This window comes from Drosophila sulfurigaster, chromosome 3 (assembly GCF_023558435.1).
Source record: "Drosophila sulfurigaster albostrigata strain 15112-1811.04 chromosome 3, ASM2355843v2, whole genome shotgun sequence".
Classification (NCBI taxonomy): domain Eukaryota; kingdom Metazoa; phylum Arthropoda; class Insecta; order Diptera; family Drosophilidae; genus Drosophila; species Drosophila sulfurigaster.
The window spans coordinates 53,417,637-53,433,195 of NC_084883.1; the positions used below are offsets into that span (position 1 = coordinate 53,417,637).

Consider the following 15,559-nt stretch of genomic DNA (forward strand, 5'->3'; position numbering starts at 1 on the left):
TCATCCGCGTTTATAAACATCTGTAACTTACAGATAATGGAATTTAGAGACATCGAATTCATAAGACATTAATCCTTTGCTTCAATATTGTTTCCTATTCCCTAAAAATATAGAGTGGACATCACGCAGTTGAGCAATCTCTCCCAGTGACTTGCTTATTTTGAGTTTATATAACTTATCGTATTTTATTTATTGTTTTGTGAATGAGGTGCGGGTTGTAAGTAGCATGACAAGCTTATTTGCTGTCCTTGGCCATTTCGTACATGTTTCTCGAGATGATCAGACGCTGAATCTGTGAGGTGCCCTCATAGATCTGATAGATCTTTGCATCACGCATCAGTTTCTCCACGGGATATTCACTGTTGAAGCCATTGCCGCCAAAGATTTGCACGGCATCGGAGGCAATCTTGTTGGCCACATCGGCAGCGTGGCACTTGGCAATCGAGGCATAGTAACTGTTGCGACGTCCCTGATCAATCTCCCAGGCGGACAGACGCCACGCCAGACGCGATGTCTCCACACCAATGGCCATGTCGGCGAGCATGAATTGCACAGCCTGATGATGGGCAATGGGCACACCGAAAGTCTTGCGTTCCAGCGCATACTTGAGAGCCTCATCCATGCAACGCTGGGCGAGACCAACGGCACCGGCAGCGACTGGTGGGCGGGTCTTATCGAAGGTGCCCATGGCAATCTTGAAGCCAGCACCCTCGCCAATCAGAACATTCTCCTTGGGCACACGCACATCCTCGAAGGTGATGCCACGTGTATCGGAGGCACGTTGTCCCATGTTAAGTTCCTTGCGGCCGGGGGTCAAACCGGGTGTATCGCGGTCCACAATGAAACCGGTGAAGGCTTTGCTGGCGGGGCATTTGGGATCGGGATTGGTGCGCGCCAAGACAAAGTACCAGTTGGCTACGCCACCATTGGTGATCCACATCTTCTGACCATTGATCACATACTCGTCGCCCTTCTTCTCCGCACGCGTCTTGATGCCCGAGACATCGGAGCCCGCTCCTGGTTCAGTGACACCATAGGCGGCCACCAGGGGTTCCTCAAGCAGACGACCCAGGTACTTTTTCTTCTGTTCCTTGTTACCGGAGAGAATCACAGGTGTTTGCTGTGGAAACAGTTAATCGTATGAGTATTTATGGAAGGATTGGGATCGTATTGTTAACTTACGCCCAGACCGCTGGCTTCCAGAGCAGTCATAATGCCGGTGCAGCCATAGGCCAGCTCCTCGGCAGTCAGGCAGGTGGTGAAGACATCCAGATCCAAGCCACCCAAGTCAGCGGGGATGTGATTGTTCATCAGACCCAATTCCCAGGCCTTCTTGATGATGGGCCATGGGTACTCGCCAGTTTTGTCGTATTGTGCGGCCACAGGAATGATTTCCTCGCGGGTGAATTTGCGTGCCAGCTCCTGCAGCTGTTGCTGCTCCTCGGTCAGCGTGAACGAGGGTCCTGTGGCGGAGACATGGGAGACCGAAGCGTAGGCGCGGCTGGCTACCAGCTGACGCAGAGCTGGCGCAGCAAGCTACGTAAAGAAAGTAAACAAGTTGATTGCAAATGATAGTGACCTTTTAAATAATGAATTTGTTTCACACAGTCCACAAAGTCCACTCAGGGGCCAAAGTCCACAAATGCCGCAAGATAACAAGCATAATCAGTGTGAGAGAGAAAGGGAGAGAGATGTACGTCGTCAAAATGTCGGCCAGATGATGATCAACAGCTGCCGACGTCACTTTCACTCTCTCTCTCTCTCTGCCTCACATTTTCGCACTTTATCCTCACTTCCTACTGCAGTTAACGAATAGAATGTAAGTTGCTACTGCCTTTTACCTTGTTCAGAAATGCCATGACGTAGACACAATTAATGCAAAAATTATTTTTATTTTGTTGTGCAGTTTATTTGGGTCGCGCTGCCTCACTTGTCGACGTCTCGTTGCGATTTAATCAAACGGGTTTCGTTGTCGCACATAAAACGACGCGGCAGCGGCCGCCGACTGTTGCTCTGCTGCCGGCGTCGCCGCTCTCAGCAAAGCAAATTGAAAAATGCACACGCTCTTGCACTCTCGCTCGCTCTCTTGAAGCTCGCGTTGGTGAAAACAATAAACTTTCGTTCAGCTTTAACATACAATTGCTACTACGGTGGCTTTTAGTCAAATGAGCATGTCTAATAACATTCGCCTTGCCTTGGCACACAACTCTAGTCGAGACACACCCCCAAGATCCAAGGCCCCCGCAAAGCGAAACGAAAAGCTCAGCGCCACAAAAGCTTTCCAAGCAGCGCGCTCAAAGTCAACGTATGTTTGTATGTAATGTGCAAATTCAAAAAAGTGTTGCATACTTTTGGGCGCGTTTTAAAATTAGATGAAAGGTTGTTTACGTTAAAAATAACCAAATTAGATGGTCGAGACAATGACAAACGCCCTCCAGTGTCGCGACTCGCGACGCAGTGACATAGTTGAAAAATACAAAAATAAATGGAATGTATAATGAGTTCAGTTGGCAGCATCTGCTCTTATCAGCAACGCCAAGCAGCAGCAGTAACAACAACACATAAAAACTTGGTCCGGTTAAAGCTTCCGTTAACCCCCAATTGCACCCCAGACATAAAAAGCGCGCACGACTCACAGCCGAACCCGAACCCAAACCCGAAGCCGAAGCTTCGCCTAGCTGGCTGTCGAGCCTGGGACGAGGACGAGGTGAAAGTCCCGTCGCATCTAAGGCAAAACTGGGATAGCTGCTGCCTGCGCTAGGCCAGGCCAGTCATTTGACATTGCTCCTGCGTAAAGGTTGTCCACGCGCACAGCGAACCTAATCCGTCGTCCTCGTCCAAGTCGTTCAAATCGCCTTCAGCGCGTCCAACTGCACACACTTCAGTGTGTACGTTCGTGTGTGTGTGCGTGTGTGCTTGTGGATGTGTGAGTGTGTGTGTGTCTTGTGTACACTCCCCACACTTGCCACAATTGGTATACATATATATGAGAGTATAATTTGCAAATAAAATATACAAAAAAGAAAGTGGAAAATCGCATCAAGTGCTTAGTTAAAAAAAGAAGCGAAAATCAAACAAGTGTAAACTGCGATGGCTCAATTTGTGACTCACATACAGCCAACGCTGTTGGAGGCATCGCAAGGTCATGTGCCGCATCATCATGGCCACCAGGTGGGCGTGCAACACTCATCGCACTTGCCACACAGTGGCCACAACATGCCCTCGCCCCCCACGGCCCACAATCATCATCATGGTGGAGGCGGTGGACACGGCAACTCGTCCTCGCATCATCATCACAAGCAACCGCATTCAGAGCCGCATCATGCCGAGCAGCAGCATCAGCAGCCACACAGCAAAAAGTCACATCATGCGACGACTCATCACGGCAATCCCGTGAAGTCGCATCCGCATCAGAGTCCGCCATCGGCGGTATCCTCGCCTCCGGGGGAGCATGTCGGTCACTATGATTACTTTCAGCATCAGCATGAGCTGGCATTTCAGCATCATGGCGAGGGAGCCACGCCTACCCATGGCAGTGGCAACAATAAGCATCACGATAAGCATGAGCATTGCCCCACAGGACATCAGAGTGCGGTAAGTCCTGAGGCTGACATCATGGCTCTGCATGATGTGATCGCATCTCGCTCTCCCAAAACAAATTGAATTTGTGTAGCATGCGCATCTTCTTCTTAGAGATATGTGTATCCAACGGAATGACGCAATCGTAATCCTTGAGTTGGCACAAGTGAATGCCAAATGAGTCATCAGCTGCCATCGACCATCTTTCCGTTCCATTTCGTTCCGTTGTCCTTGCCCTCGTCCTCGGCCTCGTCCTTTCCTGTGTACATTAACCAACTTCATGACGACTCTCATTTCGCTCTGCTGGCGTCAGGGCGTCGCAACGTCTCCAAGGCATCGTTTACGGTTTATTAAAAAAGCTTTAAATTAGACACCCCAATCCCTACCCTAAACCCAACCCAACCCAACCCAACCCCTCCCTATCCTTAACCACAACCCCAACATACTCCATAGGAGGCTTGCCTCCCCATTAATATCGGCCTCTTTATCATCATCCTGCACTCTCGAAAGCTTTTTACGTTCAAATGTTGTGTGTGTTCTGTGTTGTGTGTTGTTTTTTTGTTTTCGCATTGTTTAAAAATAAACCCAAACTGGCAAATTTTCTCTTTTCGCTGCTCTTCACATCGGGTCTTCATCGCATAGTCTCTGGGTCTCTGGGCCTTTGGGGCTCTGCTCACTGGGTCTGGGGGCTTCCGCGTAGCGCTCACGATAGAAATTAATTTAGAAAACGACTCAAATCGCTCGCTGTCTGTTGTTTCTTTTTGGTGCTGTGTAGCCAACGCGTCTGGCCGTCTATATATTTCACATAGATACATTCTATATCTATTTACAATTTATTGACAATCGAATGTGGTTGCTTCTTGTCGCATGGAGACACTGAAGAAACGCTTTCCATCGCTGCAGAGTTTGGGCGTAAGTTGTAAACAAACGCATTTTATGTAATATTTTGATACATTTTTTGACTTTCGAATTTATGCAGTTGACCCAAAAATATCACGTCTTCTCAGACACGACAGAATTGTGCGAATATTACACGAGTATTGAAATTTATTTTATGTGTGCTGTGCGTGGGCAACTTTTGTCTGGCGTGCTCGGTGCACTGAACTAAAGTCGCCATCGAGGCACCTCGCCACCACGCCCACCCCCAAGGGGCGTGTTGTGTGTTGTTGGTCGACCAAGTGCTTCTGTGTTTTATGGTTGCGTTCCTTGAGGTCATCAAAGTTATGGACAATTAGCTCAGGCCAAAGCGTCTGGCAGGCTATTTTACTTGGGCGCCTTTTATACATATTTTCTTCGCTGGTGTAATTTTATATGCCACGCCAGGCGAAGCGAACAGGCGATAGCCTCACTATAATTAATAACTACATAAGGAATTACTTAGGCCACTTCGACGACGCGCAAACACTCTGAATTAATCAGATTTTCGCATTTTTGCAATTAATAAACTTTTCACTTAAGCAATGTCAATGGCGTCTAGCTACACTCAAGCAAAAATGTTGGCGTATACTTTATTTTATTTATGTAGTAAAAGCGTCTAACACAAATGTTAGCTCAGTCTTTAGCGTATACTTAATTTCACTAAAGCAGCAATGGCTTCTAGTTACATTCAAGCAAAAATGTTAGCTAACAGATCACTTAAGCAACTGTGGCGCCTAACTACACTCAAGCCAAAACGTTAATAAACTGTCAACTTAACTGCTCTTAATTATGTTAATGGCTTGCAGGCGCCGGTCTGTTAACAGTGAAGTGCTAACATAATTATGTTAATGGCTTGCTGGAGTGTCGCTCTGTTAAACTGTTCGAATTCTGGCAAAGTATCTTTTGAATTCGCATTTAATTACTCAATATATGTATTTCAAATATCCTCTTACTCTTTAGCATATTCACACATAAATAACATAGAATAATTTTACTTAAGCAGCAATGCAGCCATTTAATTGTTATATATATATTTTATGGGATCGGAGAAGCCTCCTTATGCCCGATACATACATTTCCTGCCTTCTACCCTATGGGTAGCGAGTAAAAAAAATCAATTATACTCTTATTAACTTAATCAAGTTGTTTTTAAATTTGCTAACCAAATAGCTGTCAGCATATATATTAATAAAAACACAGTCCCATTGTCGTTTTGAAAGTATTCGAGCATAATTTCCAGTACTTCGGAGATTAAACCCACTGTCAACACGGGACTAAAAGAAATTGAAAACAATGTTGTTGTCGATGGGTCTTCAAACAGAACAGAACCTATTGCTATTCCTAATGATAAGCCATGATTTTATGCTCCGAGTTTATATATTTTTATTTTTTCGAATTTAAAAAAAAAATTACAGATACTGAAATCTTTTCTGCCGATAGAGAATCTAGGGCCGAGACTCTAGGTTATCATTACTTACTTCTCTCGTTCAGATCGATTGAGCGGAATCCACATCCGCATTCAGTTCCAAATTCATTTTGTTTGCGGACAGTCGAAACATTTAAAATGGGCAGAATAAAATTTAACGGAGTTTTGTTACTGATCGTCCTTCAAATATTCTTCGTGGCTACAACAACTGGATACAACTGGGTACGAGTGAGAACAAAGACATATACAGTGTATACGTTTTCTTTCACACGTGTGATACAGACCGAATATCTTCTTTCAACTACTCACGCAAAAATGTTAGCAGATCACTTAGGCAACTATGGCGTCTAGCTACACTCAACACAAAACGTTAGTAGACTGTCAACGCAATTGCTTTGGCGTTCTTAATTCTGTTAATGGCATATTGGTCTGTCGCTCTATTAACAGTGAAGTGCTAACATCATTATGTTAATGACTTGCTCTGTTAACAGTGGAGTGCTAACATCATTATGTTAATGGCTTGCTGGAATGTTGCGCTGTTAAATTGAAGAACTTCTTACAAAGTATCTTCCAAACTGGCATTTAATTACTCAATATAGCTCAAATATCCGCATGCAAACAAAGTGATAATGCTATAAAGCCTTCATTTATATTGCATAGAGTATATTTACTTAGAAATGTTAAAGTACCAGCTGGCATGCAAACATGCAATTTGGTCAAGTTTCGTTTTTTTGGGCATGTCGAGAGCCACCCTTCGAGAACCCCAACGCAACGCAACGATTTCGAGGGGGTTTAAAGTGTAACCCAAAACCCTTTTGTTGGCCAAAACAAATAAGGCGATGTTTGGCCAAGCGATAAAGGCCAACTGCAGCTTAAAGACACCCCGCAAGCAAAGCCCACTGAGCACATTAATTAAATTCCAAACAGTGCGTCGCACCTTGCTGCCACATGCCACATTTGTTACCCAAGTATGTGTGCTATGTGTGTGTATTGGTGATAAAGTAAAGCAAGCACTTTACAATTTGCCCTGGTCACGCTGCAATTTCAAATGCAATTTTATGCAATCGCCCTCGGGGTGAGTTTTTATCGCATTCTCAGGGTGGATTTCCTTAGAACGCCTAATTTGCGACAACAACAAAAACAACTCAAACAATAACTATGCGAGAAGAAAATTGATGGCACTAGCAGAAAGCAGAAATTGTGTCGTTGCTCGGCATTAAACGTGACTCTGACTCTGACTTGGCACTGCAAACGCATCTGATTGGATTTATTTTGGGGTGTTGGGACATTTTTAGGGGTTGAGCGTGCGCTTCTTCGATGTGATTTTCGAGTTCGAACTTCGCACTTCGAAACGGGAAGTAAACAAAAAGTCCAGTCGAGCATTGCGACTGCGCTTCTTATTGGAACTCTTATTGGAAACTGGTCATCAACCAACTGTGGATTGTCTGTAGTCTGTATTCTTGTTGGCCTTGTTTACGCTCAGTCAACAAAGTTGAGACCACTACTACGAGTAAAGCCACTAAGGGTAGCAGCTGCACGATGTAATGATTTTATTTACCCAGCTAATTAGTATAATGTTCTCTCTGTGTGCAATGTAGTTTAGTACTCGAATTTCGCTTGGGTGCGCCAGGATATGAATGAGGGCTTAATTAGTTAGATATTAATCCCAGCTGACAGAATGTTAAGCGTAGCTAATAAAGAGTGAACAAAATTGAAGGACAATTTCATCACATACAAAGTTTCGAATCTCAATTATGTTCATACAAATTCTTTTAAAAATAATGAAGGGGTCATAATATAAAAAATTGTATTAATAGTGTATAGTATAGTATAATATAGGAACACTTCTGCTTAAACAGACTAAAAAATGTTATAGTTTCAACATTAGTAATTTGTATAGTAAATAAAGATATTTTCTTAAAGTGAATGTCTATTGAATTGAAAAAGTTTATAGCCTAAATTCGTCTTCTCTACATATGATTAATTCAAAAAACAATAAAGAAAGGAACATAATATAAGAACTTTTCTGTTTAAACAGATTTATTTATAGTACAATAAACTAAGGAGCAAGAAGAACATTTCTCCTTAAACATATAAATTTATAGTATAAAAATGAAAGGAAGATAATAGTAGAACCTTTGGATTAATAAATATTTGCAACAATTGCATAAATGAAATAGTAGTAAAAACAAGATAAACCGCAGGAAAAAAGTGAATGAAGAATTAATATTTGATTTTTTCTGACTTTCCTTTCAATGTGTTTACTTCATTGTATATATGGTATATTCTATAGTATGTGTAAAATATACTAAAATACTAAAATCTAAAATTTAGGGACTACATTTTGAGTGAAGTCGCTGCCTAATAACTGAAGTAGAAAAAAATCCTAATGAGAATTTTGTGTCCGTGAAATTTGATGACTCGTTTTCTCCCTTAATTTATTATCCTTAGCAATTTCAGAAGAGTTTTATTGATTTGAAGATAAATCACGTATTTCTCACATTTTGAAGGGGCGTTGTTTCGTTGTTAATTTTGTGCCGTTTCCGCTTTTGTTTTCGCATTCGTTGCGCTTCAGTCCAGCTCCACTTTTGTTCTACTCCAGTTGCAAAGCGGAGAATGTCAACAAAACAAAAACACAAAACGCACGTGTCGAGCGTGCGGCATTCGCTTCCGTTTCCAGTTGTGCCACCCCTTTTTATTTGTATTTTCTTTTGTGGCGCCGACGCAACGTGAATCGTGTGGCATGTGAGTCAGGGTGTCTTCGGGGGGGTTGATTTCCAATTGGAAGTTGGAAGTTGGTTTGCTGAGTGTGGCAAGTGCGCAGGTCCTTTCGAAAATCCTGGCCGTGGACGATGCCGACAGAAATTTCAACCACAAGTCGTGAGGACTTTTCGCTGGGCATCCAGTCTGGAGTTGAACATTGAAGAAAACGGCAGCAAAAAATTTCAACTGCTCCTCAGCGTGTTAAACTGAAGCGACTCTGTGTGTTGAACCAAACAGCAAGGAATCCAATCAGACACTCACTCACACACACATACACATTCACACACACACACATTCATATTCACACACCCTCACACACACACACACACATGCACTCGTGTACATAAAGCTTACATAAAATCTAAGGAAAAATCGATAAGAGTGCATTTAAAATTCAAGAACGAAAAGAAAGAAAAATTCTCAATTAGTTTCGCGTATACAAATTAATTAGCCCAGTGAAAAAAAAAACGGCTATGAAAACTATGACTAATCAGTGACGACATTCGCGAGCTGTGCTTACACAATTTCTCTATACTCGATATAGAGTTGAGAAACTTTCGTAGTCTGAGGGACTTTTGCAACCAACTTTTGAGATCGACAAATTTGCCAAAATGGTCACTGAAAATGGAGCTCAGGTAATGCGAAAATTAATTGAAATGAACTGCAAATACTTTTTGTGTGTGTATTAACTTTTCGACTGCACTGTGTGGCGTCAGCCATGTTGGCGACCATTTTGCACGTTATCGATTTTTCATTGTCTGGCCTGAAAAATTGCGTAAAAACTAAGTAAAGCGCAATTAAAATAAATCCAGATAAAAATTGAAAGGGGACAAAAGAATTTTCAGTTGTTGGTCGCACCCATTATCGATTTTTCATGGCTAGAACTTTTGTCGTATTGAATTCAAATCGAATTGCGTGCACTTTTCTATGTGTATGCTTGTTAATGAGCTAAATATAATAATGTTAGCAAAGGGGGAAAGGAAAGGTAGAATAGAAAAAATACTCCCATCAGCGTCATCGAGCGACCCTCAGTGTCTCATTTTCCCAACTCTCATAACTGGGTGTGGTGCGGCATCGTGTTGTGCGTGCCCCGTGCCCCGTTCCTCGTGCCCCGTGCCACGTTTCTCGTGCAAAGGTAATAGAGATTTAGGTTAAATTTAATGATGACATGCGACATTTTGCGCCACACCAAGATCTAGAAAATAATCCATAATATGACTCATAATATGTTACCCAGAGAGTTCGCTTCAAGAAATCAATCTGTGCAATTTGTTGCTTAAGTATCTCTTTAGAAGTAGCATAAGCAAACATGTTGCCACTTGGGGCGACAAGTTCACAAGCAAAAGGTACTTCAAGGCGAGACTCCAGCAACTTAAAGTTGCTGCTCAAACACTCAATTTGCACAACTCGAGCTCGATGTTATACAATCCTGACAGAAGGACCTTTGAACTTTCGTTGCGTTCCTCCAACTTTCGAGTTGGGCAAACAAGGAAGCAGAACAGACTTCCTTTAGAATTTCGTTTTGCTGGCATACGAAATGAGTTTTGTGTTGGCCCAGCCATGAAAAGGAGCTCAGCTCACTTCCGTATTTGCTGAGTGAGTGTTTGAGGGGGGCACCCTAAAGGGGGGAGTGGAGGAACCGAAGGGAGGCTCGCCTTCGCTGCTGCATTTCAGCTACTTCAGGTTCGCTGTCTGCGGTCATTTCTATCGGTGTGCGAAACTTTGCTTGCTTTCCAGTGCGAAAAATGCCGCCTGCCTTCCAATTGCACTTTCCAAACGCCACCAGCAATGACGTCATTTTCGACATCGACTTCGACTTCGAATTTCCAATTCCAATTCCAATTTTCACCCGCTGCTGTTCGGTGATGCGTGAACAGCAACAGGAAAACATAAACAAATTGTGGGTGGCGTTTGGTGGTGGATACAAGAGAGAATACAAATCGGGGGCAGCTGCGAGTTGTGTGTTATATAGCAAAGCCGAATTACACCTGCGCACCTCTTGACTGCTTAGTGCTGACGTTGACCCCTCGCCTTGACCGTTGCCAACGTTGAACTTGAGCCATCATTTATGTTACCTGCTAACTACCAACTAACTACCTACCTTCCACCTGAAACCGTTGCAAGCTTCAGTTGCGCAACGACAACTGAAACGCTTGACGATCAATAACACCCCCAAGTAAAGCTCATTTGATAAATACGCAGTTGACACGCAACTTTCACCTGTTCCCTTCACCTGGGGGAGATGTTAACGTTGCTAAAAAAGAACTAAGTTCGCATCAGGCGATATTTATTTGCAACCCAAAGTGATATATGTTATATAGCATTGGGTAGTTTCACTTTTATATCACTTTATCATAGTGTGAGTTGCACATTATTATTTCACAAGGACAAAACCTTGCAATTAATTGCCTTCTTCCTTTTGCAAAAGTGAAAATGTATTTTATAGAAGCTCTTATCTGCCTGAGTACGTTTCTAATGTTAGCATATTATTACAAAATTTATTTGAATCATTTATTCCATTGGCTAATTTTTAATTCGTGTCAAACTTGATAGAAACATGAAATAAGAAAAATCCTTTTAGTAACCATATGTTATCCTCCATATTTGCATTAAATTTGTAATATTAAATGAATTATTTTAAAGTGAAGTATTGCTTTTCATATGTTGATTTCCTTTAAATATTCTTATTGATACTATTATAATATAATCGCTTAGATTGTGAAGTTTAGCTATTAAAATTTCGAAATAGTTTGTTAGATTTCATGTTGTAAAATTGTTAATATAAACGTTTTTATTAAGAAGTTTAGCTGTTTGAAAGTCGAAATAGTTTGTTAGTTTTCTTATTGCAAAATTGTATTTCAAAATCCATTAAAACACAATTTTTTTAAAGAGAGTTTTAATTACAGAATCTATTTAATTCATTACTGTCTGAATGCCTTAGTCGATTTGGCTCATATCATTGCAATAAGACATTGTATTTGTTATATCAATAAAATAATAATAATTCAATATTTATCTTTAATAGGATGTTATATTTATATTTGCATTAAATCGAAAAAGTTATATGAATTCTTTAAACATTTCTATCGACACTTTTCTTGTAAATCGAAGGGTTCTCTTTTAATTTTCTATATTTGTTAAATATGAAAAAAGAAACTTTTAATCATTGTTCGACAGTTGCTTAGCTGTTTTTTGTTGATCACAAAATCGTATACTACTTTCATAATAAACTGGATTTTTATGTTCTAAAAGAAATGCTTTTGCAATCTTCATATCTTCAGCTCACTAAATGGAATTTATACGCATTATTTATGTATAGTACTATTTAGCAATAATTTGGCTGAATAATTGAATTTTCTTGTCGAGCAATAAAATAATTGTGTATTCCATTATACCTCATATACATGATGAATAACTGGACATTTATAGTGTACCATAAAATAATTGTTTATTCCGATTAATCCCCTACACAATATTGAATTATTATTCATTAATTATTGAATTCTTATTATTAAATGAAAAAATGGTTATTCTAGTTGTTCCTTAATATTCTCCAACTCTATATTGATCGACAACTTTTCGAATTAATTTATTTTAGGGCGATGGCAACACTTCCTTCCTGCGTGCCGCACGTGCTGGAAATCTAGAGCGCGTGCTGGAGCATCTGAAGAATAACATTGACATCAACACCAGCAATGCGGTAAGTTGGAACACGAATATATCCCATTGTAGACAGCTCCTTAACGATTCTCTTCAATGCTTGCAGAACGGTTTGAATGCTTTGCATTTGGCCTCCAAGGATGGACACATACACGTTGTCTCGGAGTTGCTGCGTCGCGGTGCAATTGTGGACAGTGCCACCAAAAAGGGCAACACCGCGTTGCACATTGCCTCGCTCGCCGGCCAAGAGGAGGTGGTGAAGCTGCTTCTTGAGCACAACGCTTCTGTGAATGTGCAATCGCAGAATGGCTTCACTCCACTCTACATGGCTGCCCAGGAGAATCACGATGCTGTGGTCCGTCTTCTGTTGTCCAATGGCGCCAACCAGAGTCTGGCCACCGAGGATGGCTTCACGCCACTCGCCGTTGCCATGCAGCAGGGCCACGACAAAGTGGTCGCCGTGCTCCTCGAGAGCGACACGCGTGGCAAGGTGCGTCTTCCTGCGCTGCACATAGCTGCCAAGAAGGATGACGTCAAGGCTGCCACGCTGCTACTTGATGTAAGTTTTTCCATGCATATTAATTATTTATTTAAGATGGGAGTTAAATGAGCTTCAAAGTTGTGTTCCTAAGGTATTTACCTTCGTAAAGAACACAATTTTGTAGCTCTTTTAGTAATAGTTGAAAGGGGAAAAAAGTAAAAAAGCTAAATGTAGATATGAACTTAGGCTGTTTGAATAACTAAATCTTAGTAGCTATTGACGTCAAACTTAGGGAAAATATCTGTACTACGCAAATCAATATAGAAATACAAATTATTACAATTGCAAATCAAATCAAAGTATATCAAAAGTATAATGACTAGATCCTTAAAGATTTACTCCTCAATGTTTGGGTAATTGACTAAAAAGTTTTCATATATTCCATAAAAAAACAAGAAAGAAAGGTTTAGTCGAGTGTGCTCGACTGTGAGATACCCACTTACAATGGTAAATAAAAGCAAAACACTGCGGTATTAATTCAAAAATACTCTAAATATACCAAAGGCTATATCTGGTATATTGATATACTACACTCTAAATTTACCATAGACTGCATAATATATACTAGATTGTAAGTCGAAGCAACTAAGTACACTAAGTAGTAAATAGGCGTTGTTGTCCATACAAACGTATAAAGTAATATTTATTTATTTACGTGTTTAATTATACAAAATAATACAATAACTAAAAGAAGGGAGCACTAGCTACTAAGGCCATCGACTCGATAGTTAACTTATATGTTGCCTAATATGTTGTTGATGTCTAAAAATTAGATTAGTAGTTTTACATTATTGTGAGTAGCCTTAAAATAAAATATATCTTATTTTTGTGGGTCGGAGGGCATAAAGCTTTAATACCCTTCTATCCCATAGGTAGCGGATATAGTTACCTACATGTTAAACGAATTTTTGCAAATATAATATTGGTGTATAGTAAACATAAAACTTCTTAGTTATTGTTGATATAATTTAATTCTCTCAATAAAATAGAAATTTTACTGAGACTGATTTATTACAATTTCATAAAGTATACATTAACAAACATATTCATATGGCTTGCAGGCACTAAACTGATTTGTATTTCCCAAAAATTTATAGCAGGGTTTTCACAGTCATTTGGTATGAGGTTTAAAAACAGATACAATAAAATTTAAATGGATATGGGAATGTTTGATGATTGTTTGAAAGAACTGTCTCTGATATTTATATCTTGAAGATAACTTGATTCAAGTGTTAATCAACCTTCCACTTATTCACAATTCCTAATATGTACATTTCCTTTGCATTCACAGAACGATCACAATCCGGACGTGACCTCGAAGTCTGGCTTCACGCCGCTGCACATTGCCTCGCACTATGGCAACCAGAACATTGCCAATCTGCTGATCCAGAAGGGCGCCGATGTCAACTACTCGGCCAAGCACAACATCAGTCCGTTGCACGTTGCCGCCAAGTGGGGCAAGACGAACATGGTGTCGCTGCTGCTGGAGAAGGGCGGCAACATCGAGGCAAAGACCCGCGATGGCCTCACTCCCCTCCACTGTGCCGCACGCTCCGGCCACGAACAAGTGGTGGACATGCTGCTCGAACGTGGTGCTCCGATAAGCGCCAAGACCAAGAACGGACTCGCTCCCCTCCATATGGCAGCCCAGGGCGAGCATGTGGATGCTGCACGCATTCTCCTCTATCATCGTGCCCCAGTCGATGAGGTCACCGTCGATTATCTGACCGCGTTGCATGTGGCCGCCCACTGTGGACACGTGCGTGTGGCAAAGCTGCTGCTCGATCGCAATGCGGATGCAAATGCACGTGCTCTCAACGGTTTCACGCCGTTGCACATTGCTTGCAAGAAGAATCGCTTGAAGGTCGTTGAGTTGCTGCTGCGTCATGGCGCCAGCATCAGTGCCACAACCGAGAGCGGACTGACGCCGTTGCATGTGGCAGCGTTCATGGGTTGCATGAACATTGTCATCTACTTGCTGCAGCACGATGCCAGCCCCGATGTGCCCACTGTGCGTGGCGAGACGCCACTGCATTTGGCCGCACGCGCCAATCAGGTGAGTTTTGGAGTGCATATTACATATACGCAGTGTTGTTAATCTTCTCCTTGTTCGCAGACCGACATCATTCGCATTCTGCTGCGCAATGGCGCTCAAGTGGATGCTCGTGCTAGGGAGCAACAGACACCGCTGCACATTGCCTCGAGGCTGGGTAATGTGGACATTGTGATGCTGTTGTTGCAACATGGCGCTCAGGTGGATGCCACCACGAAGGACATGTACACGGCGTTGCATATTGCTGCCAAGGAGGGACAGGATGAGGTAAAAGATTTGATTGCCAAAAAGATCACCGATCACATCGACACCGTTTACCTGATGCAATTGTTCTGGATACGCCATCAGGAGTTTTTCATTTGATTTGTTTTACTTTCTCTTCTGTTACTTTCATCGAGTATTACACGAATACGATTTGTATGTGTTTTTTTTTTGTTGTTTTTATATGTGTTTGGCCGTGAATAAATGTAGCCATTATTTTGTATGTAGTCTTTTTTATTTATATTCCATTTATGATTTTACTTATCTATGATTTTCATGAGTTGTAGTTGGTTGATTTTATTTAAAGATTGCACTCGAATATGTCATGTGTTAAAGCATTTATGTTTATCAACATATA

General features: G+C 41.5%; 3 protein-coding genes across 3 annotated transcripts in view; 2 read left to right on the top strand and 1 right to left on the bottom strand.

Annotated features, from left to right (window-relative positions):
• Positions 1 to 165: 165 nt before the first annotated feature.
• Positions 166 to 1,998, bottom strand: LOC133844982 (medium-chain specific acyl-CoA dehydrogenase, mitochondrial). The gene is made up of 3 exons (XM_062279282.1): positions 1,842 to 1,998; positions 1,183 to 1,536; positions 166 to 1,120 (listed from the first exon to the last, which is right to left on the bottom strand). The coding sequence occupies exons 1-3, from the start codon at positions 1,857 to 1,859 to the stop codon at positions 236 to 238; spliced, it is 1,257 nt and encodes a 418-aa protein (XP_062135266.1). The 5' UTR covers positions 1,860 to 1,998; the 3' UTR covers positions 166 to 235.
• A 1,092-nt stretch (positions 1,999 to 3,090) lies between these two features.
• Positions 3,091 to 3,663, top strand: LOC133840137 (histidine-rich glycoprotein-like). The gene has a single exon (XM_062271799.1). It carries the CDS (start codon positions 3,091 to 3,093, stop codon positions 3,661 to 3,663), a length of 573 nt encoding a protein of 190 aa, XP_062127783.1.
• Positions 3,664 to 8,824: 5,161 nt separating this feature from the next.
• LOC133845823 (ankyrin-2-like) overlaps positions 8,825 to 15,559 on the top strand; it is a 65,261-nt gene continuing 58,526 nt past the window's right edge. The window contains 5 exon segments of the mRNA XM_062280398.1: positions 8,825 to 9,321; positions 12,285 to 12,386; positions 12,453 to 12,905; positions 14,179 to 14,943; positions 15,004 to 15,207. Coding sequence (XP_062136382.1) covers positions 9,298 to 9,321; positions 12,285 to 12,386; positions 12,453 to 12,905; positions 14,179 to 14,943; positions 15,004 to 15,207 — 1,548 coding nt within the window. The 5' untranslated portion in view covers positions 8,825 to 9,297.

Bases quoted from the DNA above. Each gene is read 5' to 3' on its own strand.
- LOC133844982 (XM_062279282.1), bottom strand. The intron at 1,121-1,182 runs GTAAGTTAACAA...CTGTTTCCACAG, and splicing joins TGGAAGCCAGCGGTCTGGGC to CAAACACCTGTGATTCTCTC.
- LOC133840137 (XM_062271799.1), top strand. From the start codon at position 3,091: ATGGCTCAATTTGTGACTCACATACAGCCAACGCTGTTGGAGGCATCG.